The sequence below is a fragment of the Zosterops lateralis genome, assembly GCF_965231275.1.
Source record: "Zosterops lateralis genome assembly, chromosome: 3".
Classification (NCBI taxonomy): domain Eukaryota; kingdom Metazoa; phylum Chordata; class Aves; order Passeriformes; family Zosteropidae; genus Zosterops; species Zosterops lateralis.
In genome coordinates this window covers 10,363,235-10,384,970 of record NC_139764.1, presented here as the reverse complement: position 1 = coordinate 10,384,970, position 21,736 = coordinate 10,363,235, and the positions used below count along the sequence as shown (strand labels likewise).

At 40.6% G+C, this 21,736-nt stretch overlaps 1 protein-coding gene across 8 annotated transcripts in view; it reads left to right on the top strand.

Annotated features, from left to right (window-relative positions):
- Positions 1–21,736, top strand: part of EHBP1 (EH domain binding protein 1) — a 204,306-nt gene that overhangs the window by 143,345 nt on the left and 39,225 nt on the right. For 2 of the 8 annotated variants that reach the window (XM_083857807.1, XM_083857801.1), the window contains 4 exons: positions 8,424–8,571; positions 16,024–16,140; positions 18,934–19,061; positions 21,730–21,736. The exon at positions 21,730–21,736 is cut by the window's right edge and continues 135 nt beyond it. In XM_083857807.1, coding sequence (XP_083713933.1) covers positions 8,424–8,571; positions 16,024–16,140; positions 18,934–19,061; positions 21,730–21,736 — 400 coding nt within the window. The remainder of the gene's footprint in view (positions 1–8,423; positions 8,572–16,023; positions 16,141–18,933; positions 19,062–21,729) is intronic. The other 6 variants (XM_083857808.1, XM_083857802.1, XM_083857805.1 and 3 more) reach the window with 5 other exon arrangements.

Below are 21,736 nucleotides of genomic sequence, written 5' to 3'. Positions count from 1 at the left end.
TGTTGGCTTCTGAATGAAAGGACTGTCACTGGTCACTTCTCCTAAAGCCTTAATGAAACCAAATAGTTTGCTACGAGTTTGGGCCTAACCATTGGGGTGTTTCATGCAGTCTTGTCAGTTGATGTTCATGAATTGACTTGAACGAAGATCAAAGTGTTTCTCAAAATGGAGAAGCGGGGAGAGAGACAGCTCCTTCAATTGCACCACAAGAGCTAATCAAGCCATCAGTTCTTTATGCACTCTGCGTGCCTTTAGAATTTAATACCCAATGGTTTGTCAGGACAAATTGAAATTCGGGGGTTGGCGGGGAGCGGGGGGGGGAGGTGGAGAGTGTCCCTCCTCAGCCTGCTGAAAATAAAATGAGCGCTTCACTCTTCTGGAGGATCGTTTTGATAAATTTTATCATTTAATGTAAAACTGCAATGTTGATTAAATGTTTGGTGTTGAAAAAAGAAGTTAGGGTGAAGGATTCAATGGGCATTTTGCACCTTAGCACTGAGTAAAGATTCAGGTTCAAAGTGAAAGAGAAACTAAACTCAGAGTGATTTTTTTTGTTTCTTTGATTGCTAATGAACTTTTTTTTTTTTTTTTTTTTTTTTTTTGCTGAGACATTTTAAATTGGATTCAGAAGATAGATTTTTGAGTGTCAGTTAAAACAAAGTCATGTGAAAATGCCTCTCTCTCTCCCTCCCTCCCCTTCTCTCTTTTTAATTGATATGATTTAGGCAGAGGAAAATGGTAAGGGGGATTTTTCTATTGCAGAAGCAATTTTTAAGGGATTTAGTCTTATTTAGCCTGAAGGTCTTCACACTAATGAGAGCACTTAAGTTACGTCCAGGCGTTGATTAGACAGCTCATCTATCAACTGGAGCATGAGAATTCGTATTTTAGGTACCTTTTATACATTATAAAATTTTTTTTATTACTTTAGACTTTATTTTCCACAAATCTTTAATTGCCTCCTTTCACGTCCAAGGTGCCTGTAACTTAACTGACAGAGTACAAACGTGAACAGGGAAATACTCTACGTTTGATGTTGAGTACATTTTGATACATTTCGATAATTCCGAATTTTCAACAATATCGAAACTGCATCTGTAGAAATTGGCGTGCTGGGTGCGAATTGCTACCAAGATATATTCCTTTAACAGCTGCAAGCTCCCTCAAAGTCTAAATGCATTTATTCAGGAAACACAGAATGGAATATGTATTTTTAAATGCCCCCCCCCACCCCCAAACTGTGAATGCTCTCTCTACCTGTAGTTTTTTTGCCGTGTTTAAAACACAATAGCATCTTAATTATTTTCTGAACCATTCTGAAAAGTACAGCTTTTGTAACTTTTTGACATTTCAGGTTTTAAAAAAATTAAAACGTTGCCACCAGCTTGCACTATGAGCAGCCTGTAATAACAGTTAAAAAAGCTTTCTGAACTATTTGACAAGATTTCTTAGTGCTGAGGCCATATGCTGTAGCCTTTAAGCTATTTCTTCCTATCAGTTTCATTATCACCTGCCTCTGAGTCTCCAATATCATCAGTAAGCACATGCAGAATCATAATTATGCCATGTACAAGTTCTTTGATAACATGTACAGTTTTCTTCTTAATTCTTTATCAAATGCATTGATCGTGGCATGTGTGCATTGATCCAGGTCCACCATCTGGCTGTGTGTGATAAGCACAGTGGCATCTTTGCATTTCCACTGTCATTCATTGCGCTACAATTTGGCTGCAGGGGAGTAGTGGCTGGGATTAGCCCTGTTCTGCTACTTACTTGCATTTTAAGTTGACACCTCTACAGCGGCTCAGACCACATTACAAACTGAAACACATACGCACGACTTAGTGATGTGACACTCCTCAATAAGCTTACTCCACTAGCTACTCAACAATCTGTAATTGGATTTGTAGGAATAACAGCAAAAGATTTCCTAAGAATTGCTGGGGACAGAAGGTGAAGTTTTCTCATTATTGGCAAAAGGCTAGGTATAGATCTTAGGCGATTGGTATTTTCCATTAAAAAAACCTGCCAGCAGTTTGCAGGACTTTCTTAAGAAAAAAAAAACAAACACAAACCAGCAAAATAGGGTCCAGGGAGATGTAGGGTTTGCACTTGTTCTTTTCATTCTCATCACATAGAAGCAGACAGGGATCTCGTTACCCTCCCCCAAAAATTGAGAGAAGGGGGCGGGGGGGGGGGGAGGGGGGAGGAAAACCAACTTTGGGAGGCCCCCTGCAGCCCGCTGGCTTTGTTGGGCTGGGAGTGACCCGGGAGCATTCCTCAGGAGGGCACGTCCCCTCCCTTGGCGCGGGGCTGCCCGCCCGAGGAGGAAGCTTCCCAGGATGGCAGTCTGAGAGATGCTGTTCTCCAGCTTACGCATCCCAGACACTTGCCAAAAAGCCTTTGTTTCGTAACACCGCTTTTTTTTTTTTTTTTTTTTTTTTTTTTTTTTTTTTAATTATAAAGTCAAGTTTACACAAGAGAAAATCCCTTAAGTGGAGCTCGACGAATGTTGACTCCTACAATGAGTAAGCAGCTTTCTTAACTTCTGTCTGTAACTCAGCTGTGGTAAGGCACAGAAAACACCATTTTTAGCTTGTTCATCTCAGATCAGACGTTCTGCCCTGTCTGGATGATGGCAATATTTTAGGATATTTCTTAGCCTGTGTGCTTGAGCCCCTGTTTGTGGGGTCATGCTAATAGCACTGACAGTCACGATGACAGGCACAACAAGCTCATGGATCCCAGCACCTTAGGTGATTGTTGACCTTAATTATACTTCCTGGATGGGGGAGAGCACAAACTTGTCTAAGCAGAGAAAATTCCAGGAAAGAAGTTAGTGGAGGCCTTTGTCTGTGCTTTTAGTTTAGGTCAACTTTCTGGGTGGTGTTTCCTGGGAGCCCTGAGGGTTGGCTGGGTTCTCTGGGAGAGCTCCTTGTACCAGCACAAGCAGGGAGGACAGAAGGAAAACACAACATGGTTTTGGAATTGGGTATCTCAGCCTGTCCCTGAAACTTGCCTTAGAGCCAAGTGCAGTGTGAGACAGAAGAGATCACCTCTGCCACAGAGATGTGCAGCTCCGAAATAGTTAAATGGGTTAAATCTTATTTATCTGAATAGAACTTGGGGGCTGTTTAGCAGAATGCTCCAGCACAAATACCTGTGGTTCACTTTGACGTTACAATTTTTTTTGTTGGTTTCTTTACTTATAAATACTTGAACTGTTAGACCTTTTACTTTTTTCTCTGAGAAAGATGTATTTGTACCAGATTAGAAAAGCTAAACTGTTTCTTTACATTGAATAATCAGCCTGTCATGACAAATCTATCTACTTCTGCATGAGTAGGTGCCAGTTTGACTAGCTTCTTTTAGGCTCACACTGGGTTTTAAGCTGGATCCGTGTGCATGACTGGCAGTGCATTTGTTGGACCAGATCTAAGGAGCCAGAGAGCGTTCAGCTCCTTTTTGCCTACAAAAGAGCAGCCAGACAACCAGCAAGAGGCCTTGGATGTAGCACAAGGTGATACTTACTTAGTCAGACATTCTTTTTTTCCAATATTTTTTTCCATTCAGTAAACTAAGAGCTTTCCAGTTTCACAATGACACAAGGAATTAAATTATCAGTGGATTGTTTTTCTACAGCCACTGTTCTTCACACAGAAATACTGTACCAGGTCAATTGTACATTTTCCAGAACAACATAAAATTATTTTTAAAATTAAAAAATAAAAAGAGAAGAAATTGCTGGCTACTTCTTTAAACATGCCTCCTTAGTATAAGGAGCTGTTTTCCGTTTTACAGCCACACCACCCCATGTTATTGTGAATTTTGGGAGCTTTTTTTTTTAAGGAGGACAGCTTTGTTAAGATATTGTTTGTGATTTTAGACTTCGAGCTACTTCTGTGTTTGTTCTGTCTTGTCTCATCAGTGTATTGGTGCCATAGCTCCTAAGCCAATAGCTACTTAAGCAGTTTGATATTTTCTGTGATATGCATTCATGAAAAAATGTTTTCAAGCTACATGCAGTTTGTGGATAGGGAAGTAGCTGATGTAGACACCAGGCAGAAGGCAGAAAATACCCAAGATGTTTATGTCTGTCTTTGCTTACCACCTCCTAGGATCTGAACAGAAATCCAAAGCCACTTTTGTTTATGCCGAGTGTCGCTTGCTTAGCAGTCCATATTTTGCTCACTACCTGTGTATTTTGAGCTGTTCTGAAACAGTGGTAGAGACCAAACATAAATGGGATCCCCAAGGGTGATCAAAGATTTAATCTGACCAGATGGGACAAACTTGAGAAAGATTTTGACTTTCCACTCTGTTTTGCAACAAGAAAGGCTGATTTATTTTTTTTTTTTCTCCAGTCCTTTCTTTGTTAGCAAAGGCAGAGATCAGGCCATCCCCAGAGGAATGAGCAGGTGTGGCCATTTACAAGCATGTCTGGTTATATTATAAACCAACATAAGAAAAGTTTGAAATGGTTTGAAAAGATCTGCTAAACAGTTTTAATGTTTCATCTCAAATCCTATTTACTCAAACAAGAGCCGATCAAGGTCACAGTACAACCCAGCCTGCTCAAACCTTTAAAGCTCGTGTAATTTTATTTTTTTTTAATTTTTTTTTTTTTTTACTCTGTCTTCTCTTCTAACTGAATAGGTACATTTTGGTAATCCTGAATAGGTACATTTTGGTAATCCTTGCCTCTGGACAAGCACAGAAGTCTTTTTCTTTCTGAATGGCTAATAACAGAGCCGTTCTTCCTGTCTGATGATGAAAGAGGTGGCAGTCAAGTTCTTTCTCTTAGATGTACTCACGGCTGACCATGAACCATTTTGAAACCTACAGCTTCAGGAATTGCTTCCTCTCACACAATTCTGGTTTGATTTTGTTGCTGCGGATGATAAGAAATTTACTGCATTTTTAAAATTTTACTTTTGCCCCCCAGTCTGTGGGCACAGTAAAGAATTTACTTTTTAACCATCAAATAAATGCAGTTCACCAGATTATATATATATTTTTATTAATAGTGAGAGGATGATACATTATCAGAATTCTGATGTAAAGTCGGTTTGGATCCTCCCAAAATTCTACCAAAGGAGGGGTGAAAATCCCTGGCAAAGGTTTTGTAGTTTATTTTCTTTTTCTTTTTAATGTGAGAAGATTGCAAAATTTTTAGTCATTTAAGAAGATGATTTTTAAGGGGGCGTTTGGGGTTTTTTTTGCCCTGAAAGACTCCACCACTCTCAATATTTCCCCTGAGTTGAGCAACTCTCAGCTGGCTGGGTAATGATCTCGGAAACTGCCCTGCCAGTGTTTCACATTTGAATTCACCTTCCCAAATCCACGGCGTAATTTTTGGCCAAAGTGATGTCAGTCATTGCCATCTGCGGCGAGTACAAACAGGACCCCCTAATGGCAGCCATTTTTATTTGTTTCTTAAGATCCAAAGGCTGCTGAAAGAACAATTGGATAAAGTTGAGGATTGGAGAAGCTTGATTTTCTTGTTCCAGTGAAATGAAACTGCCGTCCTTTTTTTTTCTTCCCCTTTCCCTTAAAAGCCGGAGTCAGCTAGGGGGTTGTAGCTGTGTCAAAGCCGTTGGGATGCCACTGCTGATCACTTTAATTACTAGGACTAAGGAGGATAAAATTAAAAGTAGCACCATTGAAGCAGTGGAAGAAAGCTTGCCGAGATGTCAGTGAACTGTGAAATATAAAAATTGCATACCAATACATTTTTATAGGAGGGAAACAAGGAATTACATTACTTATTCTTGAAGAGTTTGTCCTTAAATAGTGAAGTTTTCCTCACTGTGCATCCGCATGGCAGATCTTTAAACCATTACAAAATAGTTGGGGGGAAATAACAAAGAAAACTGTAATGTCTCTTTGGCATGTCAGATTCATGTCAGAGGGTGGAAGATTTTACTGAGTTTTCTTTTCGACTATACAGGGAAAAATAAGTCACTGTACGTGTGTTTGCTTGATGCAATGCTTCTTTTCACATCTCCTGGGTTGTTTCTTTATATATACATATATATATTTGTTCATGCCTCTGTACCTCTCTCAAGTGCTTTCCTTTCCGAATTCTAGCTTGATAGGCTGTTTAACTATTTTTCTGTACCTCAAAACTTAATCTATCTACTTTTTTCTGCTCTCAGTTTCATTGCTCCTTCTTACCAGTGTTTCTTCTGACAAGCTCAGTAACCGAGGGTTCAAATACCTGAATTGAATTTAAGCAAGAACTAGGCTGGTTTTTCCCTTATCCGCTGGTGATGATTGGCTTAATCAGCACAAACACAAGCCACCATAATCTGTGTTTGCTTGGAGATCCCCGGGATGTTAATGACTATGCTAATAATTCAGGATACAAGTTCTCTTTCAGGAGGAGGGGAGGAAAGGAGAAATCAGCCAGCTCGGTTTAGGGCATTTTTGTCACAAACACATAACTGGCCCTATTTTAAATTACATGTGCTGAAGTAGATTAAATTGTTTGACATTAAACCAGGTGGGAATCTTAATTTTGTACATTCGTTCTTAGAAGTCATTTAAGTTAAGCCCACAAGTTCCTATATCCAAGGAATTAGGAATATTAGAGATTTGAGCAGTTTTATTTCAAGTAAAATTCAATGTAATTAATGTTACCAAATACTGTGGGTCGAAATAAAACCGTTTGCTGTGTCAGTCGGCTGGCTAGAAATTAAATTAAATTGATCTATTATAGTGCATAGGAGGAGGTGGAGGGGGGGGAAAGCTTTCCAGTTGTCTTTCTAATGTGTACTTTACCAAATAAATTTTTGATAGAACTGTTGCTCTGTTGCCTTCTGGGAAGTTAAAGGGTGAGAAAGCAAACAAAGCCCGTGTGCCATCCCGCTGCCTCGCAGGGCCCTGGCAGAATTGTCTTTCCAGGGGAGGACATTAGGAGAAGAGTAAATCAAGGCAATCTGATAGGGAATCGGGACTCTGTCACTCAGAGGCGAGATATTGTGCTGTGTCCATATACTTTGTTTACTGTAGGGTTTTATGAGTTGTAACCTGCCCATGCAAGCTGTTAATGAGGCTAAATCTTTCTGCTTGAGGATTGAATTACAGCACACCTCTGGGCTAATGGTTATAAACAGAAAGTCCCATTAGGGCTGCATTCTGATTCAGTCATTTGCATTTTTTCTATTGTGCCGAGAACAATGCTGAGTAAATAGCTACAAACAAACAATTTACATGGAAATGGAGAAAATGTACCTAATTAGTATTTTGCGCTTGTTTTATTAATGATTGCTTAAACTAAATAGCACTTAGCAACAGCTCTCAGCAGCCTCTGCAGGTGTGGGATGCTCAAGTTTCTAGGTTGGTGGGAAGGCTGCCAGAGTGGCTCTCCAAAATTAGGCAGTTTGTTATATTCCACTTAGTTCAGGTCAACAGCCTCTACCTGGGATTTATCCAGGTCATTATGTCAGTAAGACATAAACTTATTGGCAGGTTAGATTTAAGCCAAGCACTGACTTTGTTGCACTTTATGAGCCTTTCTGATATTGAAGGGAGAGGAAAAAAGTCCTAATTTAGCAAAAAATCCCATGCTTAAGGTGAAAACTGAAAGTTTCCCTTATGGAGACTGTGGAGTCTCATAGATACGTTTGAACACATCATTTTATGAAGGTTTTTTTATCATGGTGGGTTAGTCTTTTACAAAATTTCACACTGTGGAACTTTGTTTATTTATTTAACTGAAATATTATCATGCTTCTAAGTTACTCTAAGTTCTTAGTGGGACAACACTATCTGGCATGGTTCCAGTATGATTCCTTTAACTATTGACCAAAGCCCCCCTAGAAGAATGTTTTAAAGGGATGCAAAGTCTTTTCTGCTGTGAGAGCATCTATTGTTCTTTCAGTAATTTTCACTAGTTTTTTGGGGTTTTTTAAGAGAAAAAGGTCCATTGAAGTCAAAGAACATGCCACTTTATACTCTAAAGTCAGCTTTGTGCTTGGAGTAACCAAGAGCAGTATCTGGCTTCTCAGTTCAGTTCTGTGACAGAATACTACTCAATTGAGTAATTCAATTGAGTAAAACCATTTTATAGCCATGGTAAAACTTCACTCAAATCACTCATTGGGTGTGATTACTTAGAGACTAAAGTGTCTGCAAATTTTCATCAAGGTGTTTTTATGAAACATAATTTATAAAAGCTTCACATTGCAAATCATCAGGTTTCTAATGCAGTAATAATTTGGGGAATGCTTAAAAAAAAATAATCTGACGCATGGATGTCTTTAAAAATTGTAGTGTGACACCCAACTGATATCGAGCGTCCTATTTATAATGTGGGCCAAGCACCATGCTGTAAACCAGTTCCTATCATGATGATCAGATTGAGAATGAAATTGCATTTCTGTCAATTACTGAGTTGGCAACTGTTCAATATATCTTAGCAGCAAGATGAAGAGCGGCGTCGGCAGCTGAGAGAGAGAGCTCGTCAGCTAATAGCAGAAGCTCGATCTGGAGTGAAGATGTCAGAACTTCCCAGCTACACTGAAATGGCTGCAGAAAAGTTGAAAGAAAGGTCAAAGGCATCTGGAGGTGAGCTGAGGAACCTTGTATCTTATTCCTATGGCAACCTAGGAACCAGAGACTTTTTTGGGTATCGCTTTTATTCGCACTTCAAAATGTTGTTCATCAGGTGAACATATCAAAAGACCCGTAGATGTGTTTCTTAAATCTGTGTTTGTGTCACTTAATTTCCAGCAGTTAAAAGAAGAGCATGCATGTGATGGAAAGAAAAATATGTTCTGTGAACGAGTAGCTCATGTTGACCCATTATTTACAGGTTTCTCATTACCCACAGTTTTTTGGAATTTCATGGTTGTTGGTTCTCTTCAATATATATTTTTATACAGGAACGTGGACGTAATTTAGGAAGGGAACAACATTTGAAATATTTAAGAAATGTGGGTTTTTATTAAATGTGTTCAAAATAAGAGAATTTTAAAGGTGTCCTGTGAGAGGTGGGAGCAACAACCTTTTGATTTTAAATGGCAGTCTTTTGATAGACCACTTGCTTTTACAGGTTTTGAGTTGTAATATTGCTATAATGTTATTAAACTGACTTTGAAATAGCATTAAAATTCATATAACTGCCAGTGCTATGAGCTAGAGTAATGTAGTGTCACTCAAATGGGTGCTGAACACACGTTTCAGTGCAGGCTTCTTGCTCTTTTAAAATGTCTTCTCCGTATTCTAAGGGAAATAGTGTTTCTCCAACTAACTTGTAATCATAAGCAAAAGTGTAAGGAAAATCCAGCTTGATACTGACAATGCATGTAGATTCAACAAAAATATTTATTTCTCTCTACTACATGTGCTTTTATGCATAAATATTTAAATACAGCCTTACTGCATCTAAGCCAAACATTTCTGTTCCATTTAACACCCACGAGAGAGCAGTGAGTTGTACATCTCCCTTGAGTGTGGTCTTGAGTTTTACTTTCTCTGCCCAGCAATCCAAGCTTGCCAACATAACTGTCTTTTGTGACAAATAGAGAAATTACATCCTTGATGGCAGTAAGACAGGCCGAGCCAAATGACACAGGAACTTGGGTATTACATAGGCCATGGTGTTCCTCATCCCTCTTTACGCCCCATCCTACACAATTTCATTACTTCCTCCTCACTGTTTCATCGTGCCTTGTAGTGGTTTAGGTTTGCTAATTTGAGTTTTAGCTGTTCCTACCCTACCTTCTCTCAAAGTAAGGTCTGGTTCTGTCCTGGGTGCTCAGCTGGGTAGCAGTGACCCTGTTTTGTTGCAGTGACCCAGTTGTAGAGTTGCTAAATATCCCAGTGTGCTGCTTTCTGGGATGTGGTTGTCCTGTTCAATTTTTCCTCTGCATCTTGCCGTTGCTCTTCTTGCCCTTCATGCGACTTGTAAACAGTCTGAGAGGTCGCTGAGCATATATATTAAAAGAAATCTGTATTGGTAGGTATAGAGAGTTTATGTGTTACTAAAAGAGCAGACAAGTATCAGAACTGATGACAACTTATTTTTAAAGTTATCACCACTCTACCTGTTGGGTTTTACCCAGTGCAACAATTGCCCAGCTTTCTACTTTTGCATTGATTTATCCTTCCTACCTTGATTTTATTTTGTTCATACAGTAGTTTGGCCAATCTGTTTGAACTTCTCTTGGACCTAAAGTTTTCATTCCATGTCTTGTTTTATCCGTCTTTGCTCTTTTTATACCAGTGTGCATTTTATAGCATTTTCTTCTGATTCCTCCTTCTCAAAAACTTTCCTTATGGTACATAATTCTACCACACCGCTGGTATTTTCAGGTGCTTCACCAAATCTCCCCTAAAGAAATTCATTATTCTAAAATGTAGTCATTCTGTGAAATGGCACCAACACTTTACAGACCAAATGAATTGGAATTACTTTTGGGTTTAGTCTTTTTTGTTTTTCAATTTCCACCAAAAATTAGGATTTAATAGACAGTATCCTTATTACTACCAGACTTTGAATGCTTCCCCTAACTGCATTCACATTTTTATTGTGTAGAGTCCTGTATTCCCTACACAATACCCAAGACATGCTTATTATCTTGTGTCTTCCAAGCTCTCTTGTCCATTATACATCATTAATCTCTTCTTCTGCATTGATTGCAATTAATTTTTGATTTACAAAAAGGGAATGTACTAAATAATTTTACGATTCAATTATTTCAGAAAAAAGTGACTTTTCAGCTCTGGATTCTTCAAAGACTAACTTCTTCCTTACAACTGTAGGTAAAAGCATTATCTCTTTCAATTTTTCTATATGCTTATTAAGAATTTCATGCTTTGGCACTGGTGCAATATTCTTTGTTAAAAGGCTTTATTTAACCAAGGCCTGAGAAACTCAAATGACTATGGCAAGTTGAAACTTTCCTGGATAAGGAAAGCATCCCTAGCTATGAAATCCAGTCTTTTTCATTGGATATTTGGCATGTGAGACAGAAAATACTTCTTCCTGCCAACTGCCAGAGGGTTTGGGATGGCAGCTTCAAATTTATTAGATGTCCTACTAGCTTCAGGCCGATAAGCGGATGCCTTGAGCTGGATCCAGGGACAGTATCGAGATAGAGATCCAAATATCCCCCCTTTTCCTAGCAGCAACAGGACAAAGGAATTGACAGATTATCTGGGAATTGTCCCTGAGCAGTGGGACTGCTCTGCTGGGATTTGGGTGGTGTGTTTTCTTTGCTCTCTGGCACATTTCCATCCTTTATTTGAGCTGGCGTTGGTGTGAGGAAGTGACTTGGGCATTGGTGAGGACAGGGTATGTCCAAGATTTCAAGATTCTCTCTTCTGAGGCAATGATCTTCAGGGAATATACATGGTGGTGCAGCCTTACTCATCATGCTTAATCTCCAACTCATGGAACAAGTCCTTAATATTTTTTATCAGGCAGTATTTCTATCTGTCAACAGTTACTGCTGTAATGTCTTGTCCTGACATCAGATTTCTTGTACACGGAACCAGTATTTCAACTCTGCATTTCTTCCATTCCCTGCCTTTGCTGCCTTGATTGCTGTGCACAGGCTCCTGTCACATGCTGCAGCCTTAAAGTGAAGTCTGTGCCTAAAAGTAAATAAACTAAATATCTCAACATCCACAAGCCTGAAGGACTTCCCAGAGACAATGCTGAAGGCTGGAGAGACCTTCCCTGAAGAGCGAGTGCTGTTTGTGCAGCTTCTCCCAGTAATGTGATCCAGCCCCCATCAATGCTTTTGCTTCACTATGAAAATTATTCCTTTCTCATTTAATCTAGAAATTGATGCAGTCAGCTGCAAATCCTTCACAAGTGGGCAAGCTTAAACCAAGTCAAGGGAATATCAGTTTAACCACAAATTAGGCCTGACCTTAATCTGAGTAGTAAGATCTAAGAGCTATAAAATGCCTCTGGGTCCTTGTCCACCAATATTCTGGTATTTCCACGTGATTCCGAAAGTTACTTATTTCTCTCTCTCCAGTCCAAACTGCAGTCTATGCTGTGCAGGAGATGGTCAGTGCTGTTAAGTTGTTGACTCAATCCTTTATCTTTTATTTTGTTCATTTCTTCATGACATAGTAAAGCTTTACTGTCTTTCTAGGATTCAAATTTGCATACTTTTCAAGGAAGCAGTTCTTCAGTCCTTCAGTCGTTTTCTAAATGTCTGCCCTGGTTCTAGACCAAGTGCTTTAAGTTTTTTGCACTAGCAATTTGTTCTTTTCATAAAAGATATCTGTTATCTCTTCGTCATGTTGTTCCTTTTATCATTTATAATTGCAAAATCTTGTTGTAACATGCTCCCTAAACACATTTCCCTTTTAATACACTAGCAGAACATTGAACTGGAAAAAAACCCTGGAGTAATTTAAATCAATGGATCTAGATTTTTAAAGATACTTGAAAAATACTGAAATTACTTCAAATTACTCCTTTTAATTGATTTTTTTAAAAATAAAATGTAAATGTCCTGATAATCATATTCTGTCAAAGTCTACCAACTTTAAATTAAATACTAGGTCAGGTCATTATCTGGTACTAGAAACTGGTGTCTTCCACATTGCCATCTCTTTTGTTTCCTAAAATGGTGGTGTCAAAGGCAGTGCCTCTGATCTCATCTTGCTATATTAAATTAAAGAAAATCAAATTATCTAATATAAGCGTTCCCTTAGTATGCAGGAGTCTTAAACCCTGTCATCTTGTTTAGATTGTTTTGACACCTCTAGCATCCTGTGGGGTGACTAGTAGCTGTGAGCTGACCTTGTGAGCTGTGACTCCTTTGGGTGATTCCAAAAGTCATTGCCTGCTTCCAGGCTCCAGGTGGATTTGGTTTCCCTCTGCTATGAGAGTGTCTCTTTCTTCCCTTCTACCTCTTCCAAATGTCCAAATCATGCTTTCAAGTGTGCTTTGTGAACTCCAGGATGGATTTGAGAGTACCATGGCCTGAGTGCCAGTGAATTTCTCCAACACCATCATGAAGGATTTAGAATGGTGTGCAAAGTCCAGCTCCTCATCAGAATCAGCAGAGCAGCATTGAAAGAAATTCAAACCCATCAAAATTGCTGCTTTTGTTGCTTTACCATTTTCTGTTTTCTCTTCAGTCTGCTTTTTATCCCTTTATTTTTGTCCTTTTTTCCACTTGATGAAGATCATGCTGTGTCATTCTACTTTGTTCACTTACCTCGGCACTTCCTGAAACAACAGGAGTTCAGGTCCCAGGGTCACCTGTGTGAGTTTAGGTGGAAACAGCAGGGGTGTCTCAGAGAATTGGGAGTGTTTCTGCCCACCCACTGCCACACCTGGAGCACAATTTGTCAGGTCCCAGGTCTGGTTGCGGATCTTGGATTGGCTGCAAAGAGATGTTCTTCTCCATCACTCTCACTCACTCTGGGACAGCATGGAAGAAAGCTGAGTCTTCTAGGGACCAAGGAGAAGTCTCTTCTAGAGACCAAGGAGAACACGTGGAGGGGAGCCCAGGGAGGTCATGGTGCTCAGCTGAAGCACAGGGGTCCTGCTGCACAGGCTCCATCCCACACACAGCCAGTGTTGGATAGGACAGTTAAGAAATGGGAACTTCTTTGCTCCTGTCTGTTGCAACAAGAGCCTTACCCTGGATCACCAGAGGTCTGTGGAGGTTGTTGGTTAGTTACAAGGGAATTGAGGGAGCAGCTGGTTAGAAAAAAGTAGTAGACATTTAAAAAAATCAACAGGCTCCTAAATTGGGAATTATAGGTACTGTGGATAAAGTAAAAATACAGTTGTATGACCTTCATGACAGCAGCGTGGGCCTAAAGTGCAAGTTTCAGGGCTGGGAATGAAGTTGAATGTGTTTCCAAGACATGAGTGATCAGCACCAATCCAAACCTCTGGGATTCGGAATTATGGCATCATGGTACTATATTTAGGATCCTTTTTGTTTATATGATGTATGAATATACCCATGTCCTGTATTTATAATTTGTATTTTTCCCTGTCTTAGATATTTTAAAGTCCCTTTAGTTACTCTGTCTTGTTTCTTCAGACACACTTTAGCCTACTCCTTTTTATCATTTTTACACACATGCATGCATACATAGGAAAAAATGGTAGTGTAAGTCTGAGCAAGTGTAGATAGCATTTGATACGAGATTTAAAAGTGAGTAAATACAATGCATCTACTTACTTTGAAATCACTAATCTAGCTTTTATGGACTTGAATTTCATTATATATTTGTATTGAAAATGTGAGTCAGGATTTTTTCTGGGATCTGCTTCACAATTCAGAACTTGCTATTTGATCTTCTTCAGGTTCCTTACTCTTTCTGTGCCGTAATTTACCTACATCATCATCATAATTGTAATTATAATAATCACCTACTTCATAAAACATTATGGGGCTCATTTATGAGTGATATTCATAAGCTGCTCTGAGAAAGTTGGTAGAAAGATCCCATAAAAATATAATTACAATTATTATTTTATTTAAAATGTGTGTAGCTTACAAACAATGCTGATGAAAAGTAGTGCAGTAAAGCACTTTTAACTTATTCATCAATGACTTGGATGAAGGGGCAGATGCCTGCTCAGCAACTTCACTGGTGACACGAAGCTGGGAGCAGTGGCTGACACCCCAGGGTGCTGTGAGCCCTTCAGAGGGACCTGGACAGGCTGAGATGGGCAGGGAAGAACCTCCTGGAGTTCAACAAGGACAAATTCAGGCTCCTGCACCTGGAGAGGAACGAGCCCAGGCCCCAGCACAGGCTGGGGGTGCCCTGCTGGGCAGCAGCTCTGCAGAGAAGGATCTGGGGGTGCTGTGGACAAGGAGCTGTCCAGCTCTGCCCTGGGGGCAACAAGGCCAAAGGGATCCTGGGCTGCATCAGGAACTGCACTGCCAGCAGGGCAGGGAGGTGATCCTGCCCCTCTGCTCAGCCCTGGGGAGGCCAGTCTGGAGTGCTGTGTCCAGCTCTGGATCCTCAGGACAGGAGAGACAGGGAGCTCCTGCAGTGGGTCCAGCAGAGGGTGCAGATGGTGATGGAGGGCCTGGAGCAGCTCAGTTCTGGGGAAAGGCTGAGGGGGCTGGGGCTGTTCATCCTGGAGAAGAGACCCTGAGAGGGAACTTGCTCCATGTCTGTCAGTGCCTGCAGGGAGGGGTCACAGGAGGGACCAGGCTCTGCCCTGCGGGACCGGGCAATGGGGCCAGGGTGAGAAACTGAGGCTCAGGAAGTTCCACATGGAGATGAGGAAGAGGCTCCTCACTGTGCAGTGCCCCAGCACTGGGACAGACTGCCAAGAGAGGGTGTGGAGTCTCCCTTGCTGGGGATATTCAAGAACCATCTGGACACCATCCTGTGCCGTGTGCTCTGCCATGATCCTGCCTGAGCAGGGAAGTTTGACCAGATGACCGCACTGTGATCCATTCCAACCTGACCCAAGCTGTGGTTTTGGGAATCCATGAGTGGGCTCTCACTGCACCTGACATAGCTGCTTTCTGAGCATGATAGCATTGCTCCTTGTACCAGGAGACTTTCAAACCCAGGCAAGGTACAGTGATCACTGCTCTGAGATGTACTGTGCAAGATGAGGAGTCTCACCAAGCTGGGAACTCAGTACCTGGAGCATTTCTCAGGAGACAGAATCTCAGGGTCCTTCTGCTGCCCAGACCCACCTGAACCTGCCACTTGGCAGCTTTGGCACCCATTCTGCAGTGTGGAGAACTGGGAGGCTGGGGGAAACCAATTCGACTCAGGTTGCCCAGAGATTCAGTGCAGAGAATAGTCCCTGCTAAGGCCAGACTCTACCTTTATTGGAGCAGGAGTTTCCAGCAGAGAAAACCCCATATGTTTAACAAATTGCCACAGTTTAAAGATAAATCCAGAAGTGGACAGACTGGAGTCTCTTTCCGGATTTACTTAATTATTTGCATTTTTATCATAACTCAGCTTGTTTCTAAAGCATTCATTTTTTTTTTTTTTTGAGTGATGTGTTGCATGTACATATGAAAATACTAACCTTAATGCTGTGTGTTCCTACAGATGAGGATGAGGATGATGATAATATTGAGATAGATACTAATGAGGAGGCTCCTGAATGCTCTGTTACTGGAGGTGGAGATGAACTTACTAACCTAGAAAATGACCTTGATTCAACGGGTAATTTAAATAATGGCTATTTCGTGTATTTTGCATGACTAACACTCCATCATCATATAAATACTGATGTGCTGCTTGTCTCTCTGTCAGCTTTATTCCCCTGTGCCTTTTCAGATCTCTTAAACCCTAATGTTTAATATCCTGCATTCGTGTTTAGTTAAAATTTAAAATTAACAAAATCATCATTTCCAGCAATGTCAGATATTTAAACGTCTCCTGCTCTTTTGGTGGGGAAGGGGACCCTAGGCCACATTGGTAAAGCAGAGCCACCTGAAAGCAGAGGAAAAGAAGAGGAAAAAACCCCACCTGCCTGGGTTGTGCCAGGGCTGGGTGACTACAGATGCCACTTTGCACTTCCATCTGCTCAGGGAAGAGGAGAAAATGTGTCTTTCTGTGTTCATCTAGACTTGGTGCCTCTCTGGTTCCTTCCCAAGGACTAGTTCTTGTGTTTACACCTTGTTGCCCCGGTGGGGGCATGGAGGTCTAAATAAGAGCAGAAGCAGTCCTATTTACTTAACAGTGTTAAGATAACAGGGGGTTTGTAAACACATGGAGTCACAGGAGTGCTATCCCCCCTTTCTCAAAACTCTTCAAGCCCAACTGGCGTTTAGGTGATAAATTGGTGCTAAATGTGGAATCTTGGAAATTCGGAATCTTACAGTTAGCTCAGACCTGGAGTAACTTGGCCAGCACAGGACTGTGTCCTGAAACAGGCAATACAAGAGAGAATATCTTCAGCATCCTCTGGCTTGATTCTGCCCATGCCAGCTAGACCCAAATGTGTAGTCCATGATATTTTAAATCAGAATCTTATTTAGTGTTTTTTTCTTTGTAAATTAAACCAACAGTGATATGTATATAGCACTTTCTAGTCTTGCTTGCATGCAGAAGATTTGAGTTGTGTCCTTTTTTTCTATTTGAGGATTTCCAGATATGGAAGAAAAAAATTTTAGTGTTTCCAGCACTTAAATTTAGCTTACTTAAATCAGAATCCTGTCAAATATTTTTCCAATAAAGACTGGTTTATTTTAGGAGTAACAGAAACTGAAGTGAATATTCCTGTCCTAGTGCCCCAGTGACTTACCAACATTTATTTCTATGGACCTTTTTTCTGAGAGGTGCCTTTTCAGGGATACACATCCACTGTCCAGTGCTCCATGTCCACCTTGATGAGACATTCTGAAAAAAACCTAGGACATGATTTTGCAGTTCAGTCTGCACAGCAGCCAGAGGTACAGACAAGTAAGAAAGAAGGTGGGCAGTAATACAGAGAGCAGTCTGGTGCTGTGGTAGAAATCAGACTACATGGATTTTGGTTTGAATCTACCAGTTCATTCCAAGTTCCAATAAAGGCTGAATCTCCTGGGAGCACCTAAAAGTACAAGTCTTAAGGGACATTTCACATTTGGGATCATTATGGACCATCTTAATTAGTCCCCTGCTGAATCTTAGCCCCTCCCATCTCTTCCAAGAAGAGAAAACTGTTTTTACTCTTTCTTGGTTTCCAGTATCGCTTCTGTCTGTATTTGTCAGTACTTCTACATGTTGTGAACCTCTTATATCATCGTTCTTACACAGTGTTTATGTATAAACCCACGGGAACGTGCATGTACTTACATGTGAGCCTCAATTAAGGACACCCTGACTGGGTGTGCCAGAGGAAAGGGAAACTATCCTTCTTCATAATGCAGCCCAGCCCATTGCTGCTGGAGACAGGCAGCGTTTGGCTGCCCTCATGCCAAAAATATTTTGGCTAATATGCATTGGAGCGCTCCAAACCTTGGAAGGGGCTGTGTGGCTAAACAGTTGTGACTCCACTTTCCACACCAGCTAGAAGTCACCAGCCTGCACTGAAAAACTCAGCTTGTGCACATGGGAAAACACAGGAGATTCTTGTTCCTCTGCCTGTGAGCCAGAGGTGTGAGTGTGTCCCATGTGCAGGTGATGCCCTGTGGCTCCAGTGCTGGGGTGATTCCTCATGTGGGGCTGCATGTGGAGTGTGTGTCTGGGGGCTTCCTCTGCTTCCCTGCTCAGGGACAGCTCCACAGTGCTGTGCTGCAGCTTGTTATTGACACCTTCCTCTTCCTTATGTATGTGTATGTAGGTGTGTTACAAATCCGCACAGTCAGCCTTCACATACAGAATGAGCAGTAGTGGGAGGTAAAGTTTTCAACTGTTATTTATTTGGGCTCTGATCCAAGTTGCTGAAATTGATTAAAAAATTTGGGGGCTTCAGCAGACTTCGAGTCTGTCCCTTTGATGCAGTTCTGAAGCATTTTTTTATGACTCCCAGTTGCAACATACTCTATGAATCATAGTAAATTATTACTAGAAAGTAGTTTTTTCATACAGAAATTTTATGAGAAGCTGTGCCAAGAAGGCTTAGGATGAATTAGCAGTTCATAAACTTGAGGGGTTATCAGTATGTAAATTATATCATAAATAGTCATCTTTAAATAAATGGCCATTTGAGTGTGTTTTTATACCAAAGTATAGGTATGTACCCATTGGGAAAAACTTTAAACATTATCTACTGTCTGTGTTTTTTCATCTGTGGTCTGCAAGCGTGTTTACTTGTTCAGCTGAGTGTCATGATTGTTTTCCAAGAAAAAATCTATGTATGTTACACAAACCTGCACCGATCCAAATCACAAAAACAGTTCCTACTATTTTTTTTTAAGTTCAAAATTATAGCGAAGTAAATTAAATCTACCTTTTAAATTGCTACATTGTTGTAGCGAGTCTGCATTGAAATGCATCTCACTCTGTTGTATGTGGTATTTGCATATTTAGCAGAACAAAACAGTAAGTTGGTGGATTTGAAGCTGAAGAAGCTCCTAGAAGCTCAGCCACAGGTGGCAAATTCACTCTCCAGTGCTGCTCAGAAAACTGTAACAGATAGCTCAGAGCAAGACATTAAGGTAAGTTTTGCTTAATGCTTTTGTTTTGGTACCTGTGCGTTGTGATTGAGGGTTTTTATTTTGTGAGGAGGAAAATAATTTCTTACCAAATCTTTCAGAGTCAGAAACACAGAAAATCTTTGTGGCAGTGCAGTTACATGGTTTGCAACACACTGGGTTTTTTTTTCTGTTGATTGATCAACACACTTTCCTTTTTCTTAAAATCTTGATACTAGTCATTGGCGGAACACTAACAGATATAAGAAGCTCTATCAATTCTGCCTGCTCAGGTTGTTATTGATATCAGAAATGCAGCATGGGCTCCATCCTGCTGCTGGTGCAATCAGCAGCCAGACTACCTGACATGAATGGGAGTGGGGCTGGACTCTCAGAGATTTGCTTCCCTCCCAGTCCTGGCCCTCTGTTTTTCCTACATTAAAATTAAGCTGTGGTACACTTTAAAGGCTTTACATACTTCGGATGCTCAATGAGTGCTTCTGAGAAAAAGAGAGATGAGTATGTGGTGTATATGGGCATTCTGCCTATTCTTAATGTTCACCACTTCAGCATAAAGTGCCCACCAATCAATTTTCCATTTCATTTTCTTAATTAGACCCCTTGTGTTCTCGCTATTCTATTAAAAAAAAAAAAAAAAATAGTCCCTGTATGTCATTAATATCCCTATGGCTCTGGGGCACTTCCAGTTGGGTATAACTTTTCACCCACCTGCAGTCTGTGGGGAGAGCACTGCTGACTGAAAGGATTTCCTTCCCCAGATACAGAGATGCTTTGAAGTCCCAAAACAATGACTTTCATTGCTTTTCCCTTACACTGTCGGTTCCTATAAATTGGTGATGAAAGTGTGTGGCAGCAGCAGAGGACTTTCGGTCTCTATCTTTGAACAAAAGGAAGCCTGGATCAAGTCTGATTTTTGCGTTCAATTTAGCTTTCTGCAGTGGATTTAATGCAAAATGAAGCTGGCCCAAGAATAATACAATGGATTGAAAAGGCTAACTGAATTAGTGGGCTTAGAGGAATACATTTGTAAAGTGGCAGAAGTCCCCAGTCATAAAAAGGTTTCTTAAAATGGGATTTACTAGCTAATCACACTGATATTTTAGCATGTTGCCAGGCCTAAAAAATTAGCCATGTTTGTTTATTTTGGTAAAGACTCTGGTTTAGGTTGTCAGATGGTTATTACACTAATAACAGGAAACCACCTTTTATTTAACCAAAATCTTATAACCACCTGATTTAGTGCAGCTGAAAAGTCATCCAGAGGTATAAGCAATACTTGTTTAAGCCTTAATTCTGTGAAATGACACACAGGCTGCCTCTTAGAGTAATTTGGTATCGCCTAACCTGGCAAAAAAATGGTATTTCTCTTTATGAAAAGCATTTGTGAAGGAGTTGATTCTTTTTGAGGTACTCCCACAAAAAGGTGCAACTTAACAGTTTATCTCCGCGTGCGTCTTTTCTGAGGAGGAGTTGAAAAGGCGGCGTTACAAGGAATATATGGTGTCCATCTGTTCTCATGGAGCTCTTGGCATTGAGGTGGATTTGTTTTTTAATAAAATGCAGTTTACAGGTTTCTAAATGAGGCATTCTGTGTTTGTGGAAAAGGATAAACTGTTACCTTCCCTTGGGGATTGTGTATCCCCGGCCTCCTTGAGGCGAGAGAATAGGCCGTTGGAGAACTCCCTCATTACCGATTGTCTCAATGCAGAGGAAGGGCAAAGTCTTGGTAGCTTTTGATAACCAGTTTCAGCATTCAGCAGGCTTAGCTATTAGTCATGCATCTTAGCCTTTCCCTATTTACTTTCAAAACACTTAATAAAAATAATAAAAGATTAGGTATAAAATGAAATATTTGTTTGGTACACAGCACCTCGGTATCTGCAGCTTCCACACACCACAGTGGTTCAGTCTTCTGGGATATTTCGTGTTGATAGAATCATTTGAATTTGTTACCAGTATTAACATAGGAAGCCCTGGAAAAGATAATTGTAGTTTCCTTAGCTGTAAAGGGCTTACTTACAAATCTGGCTTTGGAAAGTTATAGCTGATGAAATGCAGTTCAGTGGGGTAGCATTATAATCCTACCTTTTAGACTTCATCCAGCATTAGTGGTTTATCTCAATGGGCATAAAATTAGAAACTAGTTCTTCTTGTCATACAAGTCTATGGGACTAGAGAAAATGACAGATTTCTATACCGGGCAGGGAGAGAGGCTAAAGGCAACACGCTTTAAAATGATACAGATCGTGTTGAGGGGCAGAGACTCCACGACTTGGCAGCAGCACTCGCAGGGCTTGGCACAGCAAAGGCGCAAAGGAGAGATTTTTTTTGTTTAAAATCGGCATTTGTGGCAAATGCCAGCCACAATGAAGAGCTCTGCTTGGTAAAGAAGTGGAGAGTTCTGCAGGAGGGTGCCTGCAAAGCAGAAAGCCACAGTCGTTGCCACCACATATTCAACAAAACAAAAAAAAAAGAGGAAAAGTTAATCACTCTTCTACTTTTTTTCCCCCGCAGCCAATACTTCCATCCAATATAAACCACGGCCCAGGTTGTGAAATCCACTTGGTAAAAAGCTGTGTCCTGTCCCCTCACAAAAACGTACCTTTCGAATTAGTGTCTTCCCGCTTGTAAACAAAAGGAACTGTTGTGTGTCTGTTTTTTTTTCCCCCAGCAGAATG